The 20,649-nt window shown below is 46.9% G+C and overlaps 1 protein-coding gene across 2 annotated transcripts in view; it reads left to right on the top strand.

Moving 5' to 3' along the window:
- Positions 1–20,649, top strand: part of spop (speckle type BTB/POZ protein) — a 93,806-nt gene that overhangs the window by 26,152 nt on the left and 47,005 nt on the right. For both annotated transcript variants that reach the window (XM_070981151.1, XM_070981150.1), the window contains exons 3-5: positions 10,727–10,996; positions 12,691–12,812; positions 16,045–16,196. In XM_070981151.1, the coding sequence (XP_070837252.1) occupies positions 10,919–10,996; positions 12,691–12,812; positions 16,045–16,196 (352 nt within the window). In that variant the 5' untranslated portion in view covers positions 10,727–10,918. The remainder of the gene's footprint in view (positions 1–10,726; positions 10,997–12,690; positions 12,813–16,044; positions 16,197–20,649) is intronic.

Raw genomic sequence — 20,649 nt, 5'->3', positions numbered from 1 at the left:
TACTTTTCATTGATATTCAGTTCATTGATGGTCTCTTAAAGCAGGAAACCAGACAGCTACCTACCGACACCTCGCTGTCAATCACGCCTTCAGTACTTGACGATGCATCAGGGAAATCTTTTGTTATGTCTTTCTTTGCTTCTCCCTCCCTAAACTGTGGATTTTAATGGAAATCCACACCGCTCCACTCGCTCTCTTCTTTTTTTTCCTCCTCTTGCCCACATGACTCATTCTACCTCTGTTTAAGATGACATCTCACAAATTCACTGACTTGTACTGCTACCAGCACAGTTCATCATTATAATTGTTGCAAAGACGGGAGGGAGTGGCGAGGAGGAAGTGGAGAGAAAACGAGGGAGTAAAACCTCAAACCGCTCCCTTATTTACTCATCCGCTCCTGTCTACATATGAAACACAATAAACACTCATTGGTTACTCTATTATGAGATTTCAGACTCTAATAATGTATCATTATTTTGCACACTGTTGGATTATTTCATGTTGCACTGAGGGATTTCCTTTATGGCTTATAGTACATAAATGTTAGACATAGAATTCAAGCTCTCAAATAAAAGGCTGATTTTAAGTGTACCGCACTTGGTAGCAAATAGGGAGCGATTCTGAATAAAGCACCATAGCGAGGAGGGGGGAGGAGGGGGTGAAATTGTCCCTTGCTGAAATGAGCCTTTATATGTATCTGTGGATAGACCGAAAGCAATTTTACCGAAGGCAATATTCCTGCGCTCAGGCAAGCTGACAGGGTTTTTAAGCGTAATTAAAACGGAAAACAACATGAGGGAGGAGGCTGGTGACCAAAGTCTGACGTGGTCTTAACCTTTTTAGATTTGGAAGTGCAATCATGTCCTGACATCCTCTGAGCGCTGGTTTCTTTAGAAAGCTGAAAAACACCAGGCTGGATTTACAGACCGCCGCTGACGTCTGCCCTCCGACCCTTCGTTTGACTATAGACGCTATATCTCTGTGCCTGCTGGGATTTCTTTCTTGCCGCTTTCTGCACAGTCTCTCAGAGATAACTGATATCTAAATAAATGATGTGGCATGCGGCATCCTCATTAACAACCCCCCTTCAGGTTCACTTATCTTCCAGGGCTATTCTTACCGATCTCCTTTCGCATCACGCTTTGGTCTATAAAAGCTGACAACCTGTTGGCATATGAAGGTATTGACTGAGCGCATACATGATGTCCAGCACCCAGTGTGAAAAGAGAAGGATCAGAAGAGATTAGACAAGCGCAGGGGATAAAGATAGAGCTAAAGACAGGCTTTGTTTTTGGCCCCCCTTATGAGCCGGGGCTCCTGCTAATTACCAAGCTCTCTGGTCCTCGCTAAATGTGTTTGAAATCCACTGGATGCAGATAATTGAGCTGGAAATGTGTTACATGACAAAGTCACGCTGAAGGACAACCTCTAAAAAAGGCCTCCTCTCCACTTCCCCCCTGTTTTCTCTGTCAGGCACACTTTTGAAATAAAACTCCCCCAAATGATTCATTCCACGCCGTTTGTCTTTGTTGTTTGTTGAAATTGAAGCTTAGGGGATGTTTGAGCCACCTATCGTGATAAGCTATAGTCAAAACAGAGACGGGCCGATGGCGGATGCGTCAGCCAGGCCCGTGTTTTCTTGTTGCTGAAATAATTGCTTTTAGCCTTCAGTTTAGGGATGTGAGCTTTCAAAGATCCCCCCACACATCATCATAGCAAAGCAGAAAAATGTTTCATGGCCACAGGCTGCGCGTGTCTGTCCGTGCATCTCAGGTTTTCTCTCAGCTGAGCAGTCACTTGTACACGCTCAGATTTTCTATAGCCTCAATCTGGCATTGATTCCCGTGCTTCATATGAACATTGATTCACTGGCGTAGATGCATTGATCCCGGGCCGCGACGGGCCTCCCCCGGGAACGCTGGAGTGAAGTGAAAACAAGGTGAGGAGAGACTCCCTGTCGTTCTATTTGCATTTTAATTATTAACGGCATCATTGCACTGAGTGCAGTAACAAAGCAGCTCCCTCGCCTTCGCTTCACTCACTCCTCCCTTTTGATTCAGGCCCGGCTCTGTTCGCGACAATGAAGCTTCACGTGGAGAGCCTCTGCAGGGCGGAAAATAAACAGGCAGGCTAATGTGTAAGAGCACATCCAGCAGCAGAGTGGATGAAGGCGCGTTACCTCCGCGAGCGCGCGCAAACGCCGCGCGGACATTGTCCTCCATCAGCTTTGTTCACAGACGTGAAGACGTGTGTTGTCAGAGTATTTTTATTTGGATGGTTAGACAGACTTAGCTGTGTTTCACTGGGTGCTGGAGAGGAAGACAGAGAGCCGCGGACTGCAGCCAGGATCATTTTGTCATTTAGAAAGCACTTTTCTGTTGTTATCTTGGCTACACGGGCCCAATGTGGTTTGATGTGTGCCTCAGAGTATGTAATTTTTAGTTTTTCAAGTCTCAAATGTTCACAGTGGATTTGGCGCGCTCTGTTGCGTGTGTGTGTCTGTGCTCGTGTAGAAGCGTCTTGTCACAGAAGTGTTGTGCTGTGAGCGCACAGGGCTAATTGATCACATTGGTGTGGTGTGGAAGCACAAATTGCAGGAGCGCAGACTGGAGGGCTTTAGATGTGCGACTTAGCTGGATCCTTCGCAGGAGGGGGGCGTGTTCATGCGCACATGCGGCCGTCTCCGAGCGTTGTGCTCGTAAAGCACGTGCAGAAATGTTACCGCTGTATGTCGTCCAGCAGCTGTGCAGCACTTTTAGAGGATTGTGTGTCATATGTTTCGAGCTGAGCGTGCTAAATATTTGGACAGGTTTGCATGTGTAATGTGATTTAAAGGTATTTGTGTGTAATGAAGTACATCGGACCATATTCGTCAGACATTCACTCAAAAATATGAGAATTCAACATTTTGACTGTCGTTCAGGTGAATGGACGTGACTTTGTGCTTTGTTTGCGTTCACATTTAGGATCGGACCTTTTACTGAGTCACACAGCAGCTGGACGACAACGCCACAGCAGAGCAGAGATTTGGTGAAGATCAGAAAGGATGGAGAGCTGGAGAGAGAGAGAGAGAGGAAAGGATGAGGGCAGAGGCCAAGCGCTCTCCTCTTCTCTCTCTTTCTCAGGCTTGGCGTTACTTTCGGCTCAGACTGCTTTTAGCCGCCGTGGAGCCTTGATGATGTCAGTGATGATGCAGCGATGAAGGCGGAGGCTTGTTGACCATGTTTATAAAAGGTGTAGCTAGGGATGCACGATCCTCTTTTTTCACCTCCGATACCGATACCGATATCTAAGGTTTAGTAATCAGCCGATACCGATCCAGAAAAACAGCGCTGAATTACCTAACAAATGGTACGTCTCATTGTGTGGAAAAGACTGGGATCATTCTTTTGTGCATCAGACTTGACTTAAACATTTCTTTCCTGTGCACCAGTACAACAGTCTGGTAGCTTCTCTAGCTTGGTCAAACGACATGTAAAAAAAAAAAATACAAGAAGTGTAACTGGTTCAGTTAGTGCAATTAGGAATATAAAAGGAATATAAAGTGTGCAACAATCTGCCTCCCACCTGCAACGGCATCGCTCACAGTTAGACTGAACAGATCGGCCCCTATGTATCGGGTCCATTGTCACCGATACCCTATCTAGAATTTTCTTCAATATCGGGACCGATACCGACACCAGTATCAGATCGGTCCATCCCTAGGTGTAGCCCCATGCTTGTTTTCTGGCATGACTGTACTCGCTTCAGTAGCTTCTTTCATTTTATTCTCTCAAATTATTCATCCTAATCTCAAACGTTTGGGGCTTTCAACATAACTGTATTTTATTCCACGTCTTAATTATCTCGATTTTCCTTAATGGGAAAGTCGTAATGGCTTTTTTAAATGATTTTTATAATGGTATTGCTTTTCTCTGTTGGCATGTCTCTGTTTTAAATTTTTTTTGTTTTTGTAATTGACTCGATGTCATTGCAAACCCCTCGATGATCTCTGGAAAAAAGGTTGAATGAATGAGTGAATTTAGGCTTTTGAGGGCTGCTGTCAGTCTCATGTCAAAGCACTGAGAGGTGATCTCTTGTTATGTAGTCCAAAAAAATCAAAGTAAAGACCACTTATCTCTAAAGGTGACATCAAAATTAAGTTAATTGGTATTATCATTCATAGTGGTGATGGGTGTTCCCAGTGTAGCTGGGATATTATCGTTATTAATTTGTCTCACTTTCCTGATGTGAGACTTCTCCTGGTGTTTTTGTTATCTTAGCAGCACAAATTAGCACCTTCCTCGATTTTACATCTTCCAAAGTCGGACGTGATCAAAACGGACTGAAGCCGTGAGGAGCACGTGTGCCACTGGCTCGACTGACTGGTTTCATAGCAGTCCTGACTGGTTTTGAGAGAGGCAGAGTAAATGGGGATTTAAGGTGAAAAAAGGTTTAAAAGGGGGAGGAATAAGGAGACGGGGGGGCGGGGGGCGTCAGTGATATGGAGAGGGATGGTGATGTTGGTTCGCTCCACGGTTCCGTGTTTTCGCCGGCGCCTCTTAATCCATCACACCTCCCGCGGCCCTGGATCCGACACACTCCAGCGTCTCCCCGGCCGGCCGCCGAGCTGGCCCTCGGCCCTGTCATGCATGTGTGCCCTCTGTTCCCGTTCGCCTCTTATCCCTGTTTTCACCCTCTTTTTCTCTCTCTGAGTGAGTGTCAGGGCTATCAGCAGGGCCTCGGGCAGCGCTGACAGACAGAGTTTTACAGCAGATATGTTTTCATACATGCTCCAGCCCTGTTCACACACACACACCTGAGAGGAAACTCGCTGCCTTTTTTGCTTAGCAGCCTCACCTGCCGAGCACAGTTCACATTTTCTTGCCAATTATGTCAGAGGCACCTCGGCGCTGCTTTCCTCTCTCGTGGCGGTCTGCTTGTCTGCTGCCAAAATCCCTCGTAACGCAGACTTGGAATCGCTTCCGTCATACGATCCCTGTGTGTGTGTGCTTATCTGACAGGAAGTGCTCCTCCAGCCAGCTGCGTTGGATTTTTCCAAATGGGAGTCAGCTACTTCACTTGATCAGTCTTGCTGATCCCCCAGATGCACCGGCACATCCTCCCTGCACGCTTTCCTCCACTTTTAATGGAATCTGACCTTAAAATGAACAGGCTTCATTAACCCTCTGTCAGATCTCTCACCCGGGCTGGAGGGACGGCGGAGGCGGGGGTTGTTAAAAAAGCACGGGCTGCGGAAAAGTGAGCTAGCATGTGGCATTTGATTTACGCTCAGAAATGCGTCATGCATACGCTCAGAGCTGCAGCACTTTGTCAGTTAGCCTCGGCTTTTTGGCATGTTTTCAGTCTTTGTAGTCCGCCCCTCCGAGCTCTGCAGCCTGTCTCTGCACCTCGCCGCTCTGCTCGCCGCCTATTGTCGCACAAGGTGACCCTCCAAACACTTCGGGATCCCTGCTGCGATCGCAGCCTTTTCTGCAGCAGCAAAATCACACAGCTCCACCCCCTGTCCACCTGGTGGTGGTGTCCCAGCACCGCGCCACCCATTTTCTTCCCCTCCCAGCGGGAAGCGGTGCCCGGAGGGAGAGGCTGGTGGGTGGTTCTGTGTATTTGATGTTTCCCTTTCATTTTGCAAGTTGAAGGGAATTTAGAGGGAGACTCTGTGTGTGTGTGTGTGTGTGTGTGTGTGTGTGCGTGTGCTCCCATGTATGTGTTTTTGTTTTTTCTCTTTTATAATACATTTATTTTCTCTTTCTGAGCATCTCAGCAATAGCTGTAATGAACTCCAGAAGGCTTTCCGTCTCTCTCTTCTGTCACTCTTCACCTCCTATTTCACAGCAGGCCCGGTCGCCTGAAGTCCCTGCCATATGGCCACACTGAAGGATTTTTGGGATAAACTTAAGTATTTCTGATTAAAATGCATCGATATGCTGCATATATAGAGCTTATCATCATCACCAGCAGCAGCTTTAGCGTGTGTGCATCTTAACGGGAGAAAGGTGATGTGCCTCTAGAATGAATAATGGCATCAACAAAGTTTAATTTAATATGAATTAACTTTTCAGGACCAACCAGTGCCTGCATTTGCCCTGGAGGGAGGAGGGGAACTGAACTGGGATCAGTGTTGTGTTATACTGTGCGTCTTAACCAACAGGCTGCTGGACGCCCAAAAACTCTGCTTACCAGCACTGTTCAGAAATATTAATCTGTAAAAATATTATAATTGTAATTTGAATTTGCTTTCAGTTTCATTAGTCTCTCAGTTTTATGCTGAAGTAGGAAAGAGTTGTCCTCCTTGTTCATCCTGGTGCTCGTAATGTGAACGAAATGGCGAGCTTAAGTCGCACTTGTTCAACGGCTCGGTGCTAATGTCTGTTCGAGCAAGTTTGAGTGAAACATCTCGACAAAAATGATGACTCAGCAGTTTTCAGAAGAGCGATTTTAAGCCATAAAAGTGTAACCAGCATGCTCAGGAGTCTGAAACCAACCAGCCACACTTTATCTTATTATTCATGCTGTTTCTTCTGCTTTGACATGTCAGCATAATATTTAGACACATACTAACATGCTAACATGCTAAATGCTAAACATCAGCATATTAACATCCAGTAGTTAACATTCATGTTAATATACTGCAGCTGAGGTTACGCTAAAAGTGGCTACAGGTCCCTTATCTGTGGACGTTTGGTCTTTTAAGATTCAACCTCACTTACAGTGTCAACTTTACATCACTTAAGATAAGTAGAATCATTAAGATAAGGGGAAGAGGAGTTCACCAGCTCAACAAGCTGCTTAAAAAGGCGTCGCCCGTCGCCCTCAGAGGCCGTCTCGCAGGTTGAGGTGGCTGTGCAGGCGACACGCACATCGGCAGCTATCCTGATTGTCACGAGCACAGATGGAAAAACAAATGAACGGAAGTGTGTCCTCGAGTGTAAATATGCATTGTAAGCTGTTCACATTATCAGATTTGCAGATGGAGGTAACATATGCGCAGAAATATAAATTATCAACGTGTAAAATTTACAGACGGGAGTTAATATCGCAGCATTATTACGCCATGTGCTGAGTTTGATGTATGGACTCGCCGTGGAGGGCGGCCGCGACGGTCCGGTCAGTATCTGGGCAGCTGGCGGCTCTCAGGCTGATGGGCGAGGCGGATGCGGCATCACCTCGCTTAGCTCTTGTTTATACAGAGGAAGTTGAATCTGTCTGTCTGTTGGTTTGTCAGACTCTCCTCCCTGGCGTGTTGGGCTGTGTGACAGAGAGATGGAGGCTGGACTGGCAGAGTGAGAGCAGACTGTCTCTCTGTAATGAATATAAATGGGCTCCAGGTCTCACTCTCCTCATCTGGCTCCCCTCTCTCAAAGCAGGCGTGGAGCGAGGATGTGGGGTGGAGGTGGCCCATCCTCCCTCCCTCCCTCCCTGCTCGCTCACAGACTTGTAAACAGACCACACACAGACACACACCGTCATACAGATGTGTTTCTGGGTTTCAGTTCAGCCGAAGCAGCTGTGAGCGAGACCCTCAGCACAAGGAAACTTCATCAGAGTAACTGTGTTTTATGAAAGATAAGATTGTGTTCCTCTTAATGTTATTTCTCTGTTTTGCATATTAGGGCTGAAAGGATTAGTTGATTAATCAATCACCAGAAAACGAGACAATTTTGATAGTCGACTAATCATTTAAGTCATTTTCCAAGCAGAAAATTCTGATTTTCCAGCTTCTGAAGTTTAATGATTTGCTGCTTTTCTCTCTTTCATGTCATAATAAAATCTGTGTTTTTGACTGTTTAGACCAGAGCTGCCCAAAGCAGGGCTCGGGGGTCAAAGTTGGCCCGCTGTGAGGTTTGATTTGGCCGACCAGATGTTTCTAGAATAGAATTAATTGAAAAATTATAATTTAATTGCTGTTTATGCGGTGTCCCCCAGGGGTCAGTCCTTGGCCCCATCCTCTTCATCCTCTACCTCACTCCCCTTGGACAAATCATCAGCCGTCACAACATTTCATTCCACTGCTATGCCGATGACACACAGCTCTATGTAAATGCCACAGCTGCAACCCCACCTTCACAGTCATCCCCATCGAAACTCACCACCTGTCTGGAGGAGATAAAGGTATGGATGGAGCACAGCTTCCTCCAACTCAGCAGTTCCAAAACCGAAGCCATTCTGGTTGGCACCCCTCACCAGACCAAATCTTCATCCATAACCAGCATCACCTGTTCTGGATCCGACATCCCCCTTTCATAAATAGTCACAAATCTTGGTGTAAAAATGGACTTCCAGCACACCTTTGAAGCTCCCCTCCTCACATGCCAATGCATCCATGGACTTGCCCCTCCACCCCCCCACCTCAAAGAACTTATCAACCCACAAAACACAACATGCTCCCTCCGCTCTAGTCACTCAAACCTCCTCCACATACCCAGAACCAGACTCAAGACCATGGGAGATAGGGCCTCCCTGACACCTTGAGGGCACCACAACCCACTGACTGTTTTAAAAAAGGTCTTAAGACATTTCTTTTTAGCAAAGCTTTTGGCTTACTGCATGTAGCATCTAATTTTTTATTATTTTTCATGATCTGAGCACGGCATCGCAGAAATCTTTGTGAAGCTCACGACGTTCAGTTGTTGTGTAGACTGAATACAGCAACAGCCCTCAGAAATGGTGGTGCTGAATCCCAACAAGACGTGAACATTATGGGCTTCGCAGTGTCGTTTTCACTGCAGGGCCTTTGTATGTGTGTCTGCAGCACGATAAGCTTTTGTCTGGTTCTTCAGTTGGCAGCATTTGTGGAGATTAACACGGATACTGTGCACAATCTGAACTAGTTTGCTCCTTTTCTCTGTCGCTCTGTCGAAGCGCCCTTACCCTTGTCCTTATTTCACTGCTTTTTATCCAGCCTACGAGGTGCTGATGGAGCCCACGTAGCAGCAGCAGCAAACAGTCCCTTATCTGAAGCACGGGACCTCCATTACCTCCTTACTTTGTCTTTTAATTGCCTTTGGAGGAGCGCAGTCTTTGTGCCCGGTATGCACTGTAATGTGACATTATTTATTTTCCCCGTGCCGTGTGTATTATCACCTATTAGTCATTCTTCCCGTTCGCCCTATCATCATCTGATTCCCATGACAAATGAACTGTCTGCAGACATTTCTTCTGAGGGAGTCCTATGATTAGCACACATCTCCTCCATCGCTGAGTCGTTATTGCTGCTTTCCTCCTGCCGCTCGGCTCTTGATGTTTGTCATGAAAAGGCTGAAGAAAAAAAAACATCCTTAGCTTTATTCTGGTTAAGTGTCATCTGGGTGTGTTTAGAAAGCTGCGAGGCTGTTAGCTGTGCTGCCAGTGTTGTCATGTTTTCTTAAATTGATTCCCTGTGATTACTTGGCATTCATGGCGCTCTGTAAGGGACAGGATAGCGGCAGGAAAACGGCTTGGTAAGGAACACAGAAACACGTGTGTGGAAAGTCCTCACTCACTCATATGTACTATAATTAATTGCCAGGAAGTCTCAGGTAATTTAAATTGCAAATCAGTGCAGCCTTGTTCTCCCAACTTTTGTGATTAATATTTTATTGTTTTACAGAGCGAAAATGCCACCAGTGTTTTTCATCAGATACAAATAGCACAAAAGAAGAAAAGGGGGGCAGTGGATTGAGGAAGATCACATCTCTGCGTTATCTCTAAACATTAATTAAGCCGTGCCTGGGTCTGGAGCCGTCGAGGTCGCCTCTCCTGTCTCCAATCCACTCGCAGGTCTCTCTCACTTTTCGCCCGGACTCTCGTTTCTCGCTCTGCGTTCTCGGTCTGATACTCAGTTTCTGGCAAGTTTTCTCAGGTCCTGAACTTCTCTTTCAATCAGCCACTAATTAAGCAGCGCAGTGAAAGGGTTTCTTTGGCAGGAGATCGGCGGGGACGTGCAGGTTGAGTGAGAAAAGCCAGGTCCCGAGACCTCGCCACGGCTTAGGCATGAATTCTGTGGAGGAGAAGTTGAGAAGCGGCGGAAACGAGAGGTTTAGGCAGCAGAGAGATGAAGCTCTGACACCAAACAGTCACGCTCCTTTTGAGTTTTTTCAACAAGATTTTCACTCCCACGAGACTTGTAGTGTAGCAAAGGACCAGAAATTAGACAAAAATAATGAGGAAGTTTCCCTTTGCCACGGATAGAAAGTGAGAGGTAATTGCAGCGTAAATCTCCACCGCAGCATTTCAGAATAATAAAAAAACAAACCCTGGATGCAGCTTTGTATAAAATACAGCTTTGACCTTTCTTAGTCAGCGCTGGCTTTTCAAAAGTACGCTGTGACCTTGTGTGTGTGTGTGTTTGTGGGAGCTGGCAGCTTGAGATGAAAGTCTTTAGTCTTGCACTTCACATAGACGCGGTGGATGGGTGCAGCCTGGCTGGAGTCGGATGGCTGGCACGGCGCTTTGCTGCTCTCAGAGTAAAACAAAGACGAACCCACGCGCAGACAAAGGAAGGCTTCCCCCAGTGAAGCACGGCCCGCTGCTGCTGTGCTTTGAATGCTGAAGCCTCCTTTAAAACAAATGAAGTCAGAGTCTTTACCGTCTGCCGACTAGGAAATGACACTCAATTAGACGAACCTTTCAATTAGGGATTGCGTGACGCGCTCAGACACACTCATGCAAGGTCACAGCTTTTCATAGTGCTTCACCGCTTTAACGTCAGAGTTATTTTAATGGCCGGGTTTCTGTGTCCCTGCAGGGTGCCCGCAGCTATTTTGGAGACTGGACGTCCTGTTGTACTGGATGCAAACTGCAGCTCCACGTGCAGCAGCTGCTGCTTAAGAGGCGGCCGGCTTGACTGATTATTGGCCCTTCCCTCTCCGACCCCACACCCCCACACTGCCTCGCCCCACACCTGGACGTTCAGGTCCTCTCTGCATCAAGGCTGGCGATGTCCAGAGTCCAAAGCCCCCCTCCCCCGGCGGACATGTCCAGCGGCCCCGTGGCTGAGAGCTGGTGTTACACTCAGGTGAGGAGGAACGTGTGTGTGTGTGTGTGTGTGTGTGTGTGTGTGTGTGTGTGTGTGTGTGTGTGTGTGTGTGTGTGTGTTGCCTTGAGGGCAAGACTTCACGCGATTTCAATTTCACATCCACAAATTGCTTGTTTTGTTGTTGATCAAGCACACAATTGCTACGTTGGTGGCACGGTGGAACAAGTGGTAATACTGTTGCCTCACAGCTAGAAGGTCCCAGTTCGAATCCTGCTGTGGGCGCTGGTGACGTGTCCTCCACCATGCCTTCAGTGCCTGCTCGAGGAAAAAGGCCTTTCTGTGTGAAGTTTGCATGTTCTCCCTGTGCTCACCCAGGGTTTCCTCCTTAAATAACCCCCACTAAAAACATGCGTGAAGATCACCACCTGACCAATCACCACCGGGTGCCGGTCGGCTGGCAGCCCACCGCTCCTTGTCTGCCGCGGAGGAAGGACAACCGGGATGGGTCAAAAGTGGAAGAATTTCACCAAGCATGGCGTGTGTGTGCATGTTCTGTGTTCGTGTCTTTCATTACTGGTGAGTACAAGACCTGATACTCTCTTTGTTGGGAAATAAAGCAGAACTCTGCTGGTTTACACATCAAAGTCTGTTCACGGCGACATATGTGGAAGAACTGGTCTCACAAAGCCCTCTGTGGCCCCAGAGGGAGCTGTGTGAAAGTGATGTCAGCACCGGCTGTGTCCGAAGAATACAAGTTTGAGATGAAAAGCGTCTGAAGGTGTGGAGTTAGAAAGAAACAAGCCGACCGGACCTCTTTATCCTGCTTCTCACCTTCGCTTGAGGCTAGCAGCTCAAGGGTACATTAGCCGCTAACACACCTGAATCTCCAACTGAGCTGTCAGTCGTGGGGTTGCATTGTGGGTAATGTGTGACAAACGCGTGGAATGAAAAAGAAGATATCTGCGGCTCTGCTGCATTGATGTCGATGCTTTTTTAAAGCGGCTATCATGAGTTCAACGACGAGGCAGAGTGCAAAGCTAAGTCATGCTATCTGCCTCACAGTGTGTCTGAAAGCGATTTTCAACAGGAGGATGTGTTCTTTGTTTTCCTCAGCGTGAGGCTGGAACATGTTGCTGCGTGGAAGACATAACTAATTAGTTTTTGCATAATGTTAAAAGGAGCTAACTGCATTATGGAGTTTGTATTTTTAAATCAGGCTTTTTGGCGTCCACTTTCGCTTCGTGGACGTGGGAGTCGCATCTGACAGTGAGTTCACTTTGCTCAGCGCTCCAATGGGATGAATGGTGTCTGGATTTTTCCACTAACTCGGTTTTCCTAATTTGCTTCCCACAAAAAGCTGGTATGATTTTCTTTGTTTAAAGGTTACATGTGCTGTGAAATCGAGTCAGTTTCAGTCATTGCAGCCGAGGCTTTGCCAGTTCAGACGTCGCTTTCCTGTTAAGAGCCAAGCCAGATAAAGTATATGACTGATGATGTCTGTTTTCTCATCTCCTCTCTGTCTTTGCAAAATTGTTCTGTTTTTTCTGTTGCCACTTGTACAATATCCTTTCTTCTTTCCCTCCGTTTGTTGTCAGTGTTTATTAAGATGAAAGGCAGTTTTGATGTGCGGTTTTGAAGTCCAGGCTGACCAAACACCACTTACCCGCACAGAGTAGATAAATATATAAATAAAGAGATGTGGTTTCAGCCCTTCCTGTGTGCTTTCTGTGCAGATCAAAGTGGTGAAGTTCTCCTACATGTGGACCATCAACAACTTCAGCTTCTGTCGTGAGGAGATGGGGGAGGTCATCAAAAGCTCCGCTTTCTCCTCAGGAGCCAACGACAAACTCAAATGGTTGGTGAAAGCTGGTCGTTGGAGCTCTCAGACGCCCAAAATGGACATTTCTCTCCTCTCTCAATGATTATTCACTTGTTGCATCTTTGAGAGGTAGAACATAGTGCTGTGCGATATGGACAAAAATTTCTATCCTGATAACGATAATTATCCCGATATAGTACTTTTACTTAAAATTATATATATATAATTCCTCTGATCTTAACTGTAACTTTTATTTCTAAAACACATATTTTATATATAAACGGACAAGACAATTAAAAAAACATTAAAAAATCTTTTTAGTGCCAGAGTCCCTCTTTTTGCTTCTACTTTTTGTTTTGTTACTAGACAACTGTTCTGTTCTTCATGCCGTGTCTTTAAGTGATAGAAAAGATTAGACGTGTTCGAGTCGCTAGTGACGACTTGTTGGCGGCATGTTTTGCAGATTACCCTTTTTTGGTCGGTGTCTGCCTTTTCCAAACCAATGCCAAACAATGGAGTTCCTGTTCCCTCTTTTCGGCACCAATTCCTCTTTGGGTTCTGTTGGTTCAGCGTCCACTGTGCTATCCATCTCTGCTATGTTGTTTATGTCCATGCTCCCGCTGGCTCTCGCACGCGTGGCTGAAAACGTTAGCAGTGCCGTAACGGAGTTCTTGCAGGTGACGTAAACGGCTACCGCAAAGCAGTAGCGTTGCTGCAGTTACATTAGCCGAGCTAACCACAGCCCACACGTTAAAATTACGATATATACAATAGAGGATTATATCATACGGTAGACATTTTTCTGTCGCACTACGACATATATCGTAATGTCGCACAGCACTAGTAGAACGTTTTTTTCAGGATCTTAAACCCACTGGTATCTCGTGTGCCTTCATCTGGTCTGTACTGATATTTGCTTATGTGTTCAGCACCTTTTCATATGTGAATCTAGCCTTCACTTTCTCACATTGTCGTGGCCTCAGAGTGAGAGAGAAAGCCGTGATCAGTAATGCACATGTGCTTAACATACACTGAAGCATAACAGCGGGGAAACGTCTGTATAGTTAGTTAACTGGGCAGAGATGTTTGACGTATTCTGCATGAGAAACAAAGGCTTTGCTGACAGCAGGCCCTCTGTAAGGTTTTTAGAAAAAGCCTACCTGAGGGTCTGCTGCCACACGGCTCAACCTCCCATTAAATTATTATTCCAGCGCACTGGAAAGGAGGCTTCAGCCAGTTGTTAAAGCACAGATTTAGTAGAAGCAGTACAACTTCTGCCCCCGCATACGCAGCTATCCTGATTTTATTTGGTATGCTGTTGGCTAAACTCAAGGTCTACTGAAAGACCTGGGATACGGATGAGGATATTGAATAGTGTTGAAATAAAATGGCGCTTCCAGAGAGCAGGAAAACGGATTCTGTGTCTCATACACAAACATGAAAGTGAAGAGTTTTTAGTAAAATAACACTCAGAAGTGGATGTGGGACTTAACAACCTGCTTCAGTTTGAAACGAATGGAGATCAGCAGTTTAAGAGAATTTCTCTGTTCCTCAAATACTGCATCGATCTGAGTTGTTTTTGGACATGATGCCATTAGTCCACTGTAAGTGCCTAACCAGCACTGCCGACCAGCTCTTTCATATAATCTGGGTGAAGACTTCAGGCTCTTCTCTGCGAGCCCTCTGCATCGTACCTCACTGTCAGTAGCGTTATTGCTTGTTTCTCCGATGCTCTCACAGGTGCTTGTTAGAGAAATAAGATCCAAAGTGAACCGCGGGTCAGCCCCGCACCATCAGGCATTACAGCAGAAGGCCACAGTAACAGTAATGAAAAGATTTATGCTGTTTGTTTTAGGCTGTAATTAATGCAAACATGTCATGATTTCGAGCGGGTTGTGTGAAATACGGGAAAAAACGACTTTGATTGGACGTTCTGCAGCGTAAATGCTGCACGAGGACTCAATTCAGTCACTGCTGGTTTTCTTCTTTTATCTTCCAATAGTTTTTTTAATAGGGGTCATTTGAGTAGCCAAGTGTTGGAGTTATTGGGCAATTACCCACCAAATGAATAATACATTACAGAATATATGTATAGATATTGATTTTTGTTGTCAGTGTTGAGTTGGGGGAGCTCCAGCATGTAAAGATTGCCGCTGTGTTTCATGAAGTGTTTGCAGATTACAGCCTCCCAGATGTGCATGTTAAGACCGTATGTCCAAAGTATCGTGTGTCACGTCACAGGTCTGAAACTCTACGACAAGAATAGGCAGTGATGAGCCATCGTGAAGCCCCGCCAAACTGACGGCTTATCCCAAAATGGGAAAAGAGGTGGAGCTGAATGAAGCCTGGCTGTTGAAACTTAGCGGCTAGCTGCCACTCTGTGTGCTCATGCCCTTATTTTTCATGACTTTAAGCCTTAATATTATTTATAAATCACCTCCCACAGCACTGGGAAATTGGCTTTAGAGTGGATCAAACTGTAAACATGTTTATTTCTGATGTAAAGTTGTGCTTTTTCATTTTGAAACTGACGTGCTTTTGGAGCCTGCCTCAAGTGGCTGTTTGAGGAACTGCAGTTTTTGGCCCTTTGAAAGCAAACTGTGCCACAAACAAAGCGTATGTTAGACATGCAACGTGCAAAGCTGTGCTTCTGCGGTGAAACTCTATGTAAACATAAAGTTTGCCTGGAACGTTGCACCTGCAGTACATTCAGGAATATCTCCTCTCATTTGAAATTCAGGATTGTCAGTTAGGAAGCGGCATCGCTGGTCCGAAGCTGGTCGAGGCGGGTCCATCATCGATTTTGTGCTCCAGTTTTGGTCTCAGTGATGCAACACTGACACAGCTGCTTTGCTTCGTTAGCGGCGTCTCCTTCCTTTCCTCTGCACACCTGAGCTCCAAAATGCTCCTTTTGCCACTTTATTGCTGTTTGACATTGAAATATCGACATTATGTATTTATGCTTCTGTGTTAAAGAGGCTCAGACTCTTTGGTCCGCTGTGTTTCATCTCAGCTGTCTATAAAACTCTAAAAGCTTTTCATTATGCACAGAATAGAGGGCAGCTTTGATTCTAGCTTTGTAAAAACATAAAAAAGGCTGCTCTCCCACTTACATCTTATATTTATGCCACATACAGATATACAGTAGTGTGTATTGCAGAATCATCTATACTATTCTACTATCTATGTTATTATGTGTGAACAACACTTCCCCAACACTTCAGATTATCTGCCTGATCACTGTGCTTCTTCCTCCTCCTGCCTCCAGGTGTTTGCGTGTGAACCCTAAAGGTCTGGATGAGGAGAGTAAAGACTACCTGTCCCTCTACTTGCTCTTAGTCAGCTGCCCAAAGAGTGAGGTGCGCGCCAAGTTTAAGTTTTCCATCCTCAGTGCCAAAGGAGAAGAGACCAAAGCCATGGGTGAGTGCGACCTTAACCACGAGCACGCGCACGTCCTCGTCTTCATTTCAGCCGCCCGCCGCTCCTCTAATTTCCTTAACTTGTCGTTGGAAATAAGTTGGCGTTAATAAGCGAGAAACTGTTTTGGCCCAAAGTGCACAGAAGTCTGTGTTCAGCAGAAAAGTGAGGATATCTCAAAGTGTGATAGGTTGAAAATTAAAAACTCCTGCAACACCTGTGTCTTTAGGGCGCCTGAATGCGTAAATACAAGAGGTGGGGAGTGTGTCTAATACTCCAAGAGTGTCTAATAATTTGAGGTATTGATAGCCATATGGGCTCCTGTAATCACTGCTGGTTGGATTCATTTCGAGTAAATATATAATTCAAAGTAGCGTAGGGCAATTTTGATTTTAATTAAAAAAGACCCAACCTTTTTAGAAGTGCTCGTCCGCCTCTCTCCCTGTTGATGAATTGGAAATGAATGCGCCTGCAATTCCTGCTTTTTTTTTAATTAGGTTATGTTATGGGGAGGAAAAGCAAACTTGTGTGGAATTGAATTAGTGCGGGCCAGATGTGACCGCTTCCTGGTTATCAGGCGTTCTGGCTGCCTCCCTCTCCGCCAGCAGCCTGCAGCGCAGTGCGCAGGAAGCGCAGAGGAGGGAAGATGGGGCGTGGGAGGCAGCAGAGAGGAGGTGGGGAGGCGGAAGTGTGTTTGAATCTGAGGCGTAAGCAGTGTAACTGTGTACAACCCCCTGCGGTGCAGGTTGTGTAAAAGGGAAATCATTTTTCCTGCTGAGAAACATTCCCCCGTGCGAACTTGACACCTCCACCCCCTCGTAGTTCCTGCTTCCAGTCCCTCATTTGCTCCCTCGGACCTCTCTCTCCTCTCTTTCACGCTCTCGATGTCACTTTCTCTTTCATCCGTTAATTCTTCTTCTGCCCTGTAATGTCGGAAGACGCCCTCTTAACTCTCAGCGACGTGCTCGTGAAAGCTGAACCTCCCCGCAGTTATTGTCCTTAAAGCGTTCTCTCGTGGCTGTTTTACTGTATGCTGCTGGCTGCGTTGCATCGTGGAGAGGATTTGACTGCGATATGAGTAATAAACAGGCCGTCGAGGTGTTTGCCTTCAATGCTCGGCCATTTGGTGAGCGCCGCTCCCTTAAACGACCTCAGAGAAGCCTGAACGTGGGGAGCACCGAGTGAAGTGAAGAAGATCTCATTTTCCTCTCCTCCTCTCTTTTTGTGTCTCAAGGGGCTTTCGGCTATAAATGGCGTGCTCTATGGTGCACGCCCCATCCCGTTCTTGCCATATGCCCCCTCCAATCTTCCCACAGTCCCCCTGGGAAGACCTGGGCCCTCCACTTCGCTCGCCCTGTCACTGGAGAAAATTACCCAACTGCCAGCATATTTGTGACAGCTTAGTGAGCACTCTGTCTAAGAATATGGCAGTAAAGATTGCTCTATCGGTTCTGGATCATTTAGAATCCAATTTAATCCAAGCCTCAAGGAAAAAAAGGCCAAATAAAAACAAAGTGTCTTAATTAAGAAAACGGGGTGGCTGTGGACTGTTTATGTGGCAGGTCACTGCTGATGCACTTTTGTCCCTGTGGGGACAATTTTTAATACAATGCATATTAAAGTGTGAGCGCTTTAAACAGGAGTGGTTCGGCGGACGAGTGAGTGGATGAGAGCGTGTTGGAATAGAGGGGAATAACGCTGCCATCGACAGCACGTGTCAGAACCGAGCTGATGGAAATCCTCAGAGCTGAGCTGAACAGCTGAGGAGCTGAGGTCTCTGTTTGAGGTGTCGCTTACAGATGAGGCAAACTCTCACTCACAAACCGCTCTGTGCCACTAATGCGAAAGCGTCGGCCGCGCACTCATTGCTTAATTGCGCCCAGACTCTGGGCGGGCGTACGGCTTGACGAGCGTGTGCATCGCAGTACTTGAAGGAGACGATAGGCTGCGCTGCGATGGCATTTTGACTGCAAAGCCTGGCATTATCTGATGAAACACCACATCTGCATCAGTCAGCCCTTGAGCCCCCCGCTAGAGAGTGTGAGCCTGTGTCTGGATCCTCTGATGGTCCGTGCTTGCTAATGGAGATAGATTCAGGCAGCAGCGGCAGCCCACCCCCCTCCCCACGCCGTACTCCCGTACTCTCGGCTTGGCCGCATCATTTCTCTCCCTGGCTTAATGTGCCGGCTCTCTCCTCTGAGGCTGCCGGGTGGGTTGTAACTTGTCTCTTGACACCCTCCACTCCCCTCCTTTCCTCCTCCTTTTGCCAGAGAAAACATCTGCCCCCCTGCAGACTCCTACTCTGACAGCTCGGAGAGGCGAGATGGAAAGTTCTCATCCTCTGCCGCAAGCTGTTTTGTATTCAAATAGTCTCCTTGTTAAGTCTCCCCTACAGACAATGGTTTTGTTGTGCTGTAGCCAAAGGCTAAGCGAGCTTATGTGTGTGTGAGTTGGCCGGAGAGTCTAGTTACAGCAGGTTTTGGTGTGGGCTGCTTCTGTATTTTGAAGCAGGAGATTCAGTGTTGCTTTCTGGTTGCGGTTAATTGAGGCTCTGGGTGTGAGCTTGTCAGAGTCTGTTGCCCTCAGTAACTGATGGAGGTGATCAGGCATTCTGTGTGGGTGAGCGAGCGCGGCTAATAGAGCAGAAGCTATTGGTCAGTCTTTACATAATCAGATGGTATTGACGTTGGTAGAGAGAACGTCAATAAACATGCTTGTGCTGACACCAGCTCATAGAGCTCAATCTTCAACAGAGATTAGATTTTCATCTCTTTGTATCACGTTTATATGAGCGTCTGACTGCCGACGTGGAATCAGTGTGTGGACGAATTAAAGTTTAAAAATAGATTTTTAAACTCTGTTATCCTTGAGATAAATACACGCTGGCATAGACCGGGGTCTGGCCCGCTAATGGCTATGCTAATTGCGCTTTTGCATCAATAGCTCGTGAGAGTTTGGGAAATGGATGTGAGCGCGGTCCTGCTGGTGGTCGTGAGTGCTGGTTCGCGTCGGGATTTTGCTGAAATTGAACGTGCGAAATCAAAGTCTGGGAGAGTGACAGACAGGAAGAGAGATGTTTGCTCTGGCTGCTATGTCGGCTGTTATTTTTCCACATGCCGGCTTGTCTTCTGGCGACCTTCTCCGTTCTGTGTGCCGACCGTGCCCCCGAGCCCTCTGCCTGAATATGGATGGCGCCGCTCTTTTGAACGCCGCGCCGCCGCTCGCGCTCTCCTCTTCTTCTCCCTGTCTCCAGCTCAGACCTCATTTTTCTCACCTTCCTCACCGCCTTCTTGGCAGGGTGAGAAACTTTGCTCGGCAGTGCCGGGGCGCTATCAAAGTGCACGGCGGCATGGTGAAAACCTGAGAATCATCTGCGTCCTTCATGTGGCGCTTAAACACGTCTACGTCGTGATTTCCCTCAGTTCGTTAAGTCCTCACTGCAACACGGCCTCCTATCCACGCTTGTTGCTGCTCTTTTTCCTACCAGTCTTCATCATCGCTCATGCTTTTCTCATTGGACGCTTCCCCCACCACCACTGTCCAGCTCTGCTTGGCATTCAGGCAGAGCGGCTGCACTCCCGCCACCTTGGCCAGCTCGCTGAGAGAGTGAGCGCCAGCAATCTGACCTGCAGTTGATTCTCGGCCAGTGCAGGTTTCTGATGCCCCACTAGAGATGGCAGCATGACATTAGCTGAGCTCAGCACACACACACACACACACACACACACACACCCTCATCATCGGTGCCTGTATGCATGTGCACATTCACACACACACGCACACACACACACTTCACTTTCACGGGTAAGCACTGAAGAAGTCACACCTCCGGAGCTTCTTTCAGCATTCCCTCTCACCTTTCCTCACCTCTTCCTCTTGGCTTGCCCCCCCACCCCCACCCACCCACCACTCTTCTGCCAGCCAATCTGCTCACATCGGACTTCAGCTTTAGATACCGCCACTGGGGAAGTCCTCACTCATCACTGCTCGTCTTGTTTCATACCCAAATAACACAACTTTGCAAGGAGATTCTGCGCCTTGGGACTTCATCTGCGTCTCTCACGCTTGGTCTTATCAAACATGTTTACAGGACATGAAAGAGTGGGTGAAAGTCAGAGCTTCTTTGGACTCGAGAGGGATCGAGGTACTCAGTCTGTTGCTTTGTGTCTACCAGCCACAAACAGTACAGTGTGCTAAGTCCACAGAAGTTTGACTGTCTTTTTAAACCTGCTCCTCTTTGGTTGAGAGATCTCAGTGTGTTTTTTGGAAACACTCACACTGACTCTGTTACACAGCAGCAGAACAATGAATAAAGTATAGCATAGATTTGTGATTTCTGTGCACCGGCTTACATGCGTGCTCATGCTCGCGTGTGTGTGTTTGCATGGTGATTTCTGTCAGCGTACGCAGTCTCTAGAGGCAGGGGATTACAGTGGAGGACCCCCTGCATGAGCAG

This window comes from Chaetodon trifascialis, chromosome 15, assembly GCF_039877785.1.
Source record: "Chaetodon trifascialis isolate fChaTrf1 chromosome 15, fChaTrf1.hap1, whole genome shotgun sequence".
NCBI lineage: Eukaryota > Metazoa > Chordata > Actinopteri > Chaetodontiformes > Chaetodontidae > Chaetodon > Chaetodon trifascialis.
Note: the sequence above shows the minus strand (reverse complement) of the source record. Positions and strands in the feature narration are given on the sequence as shown.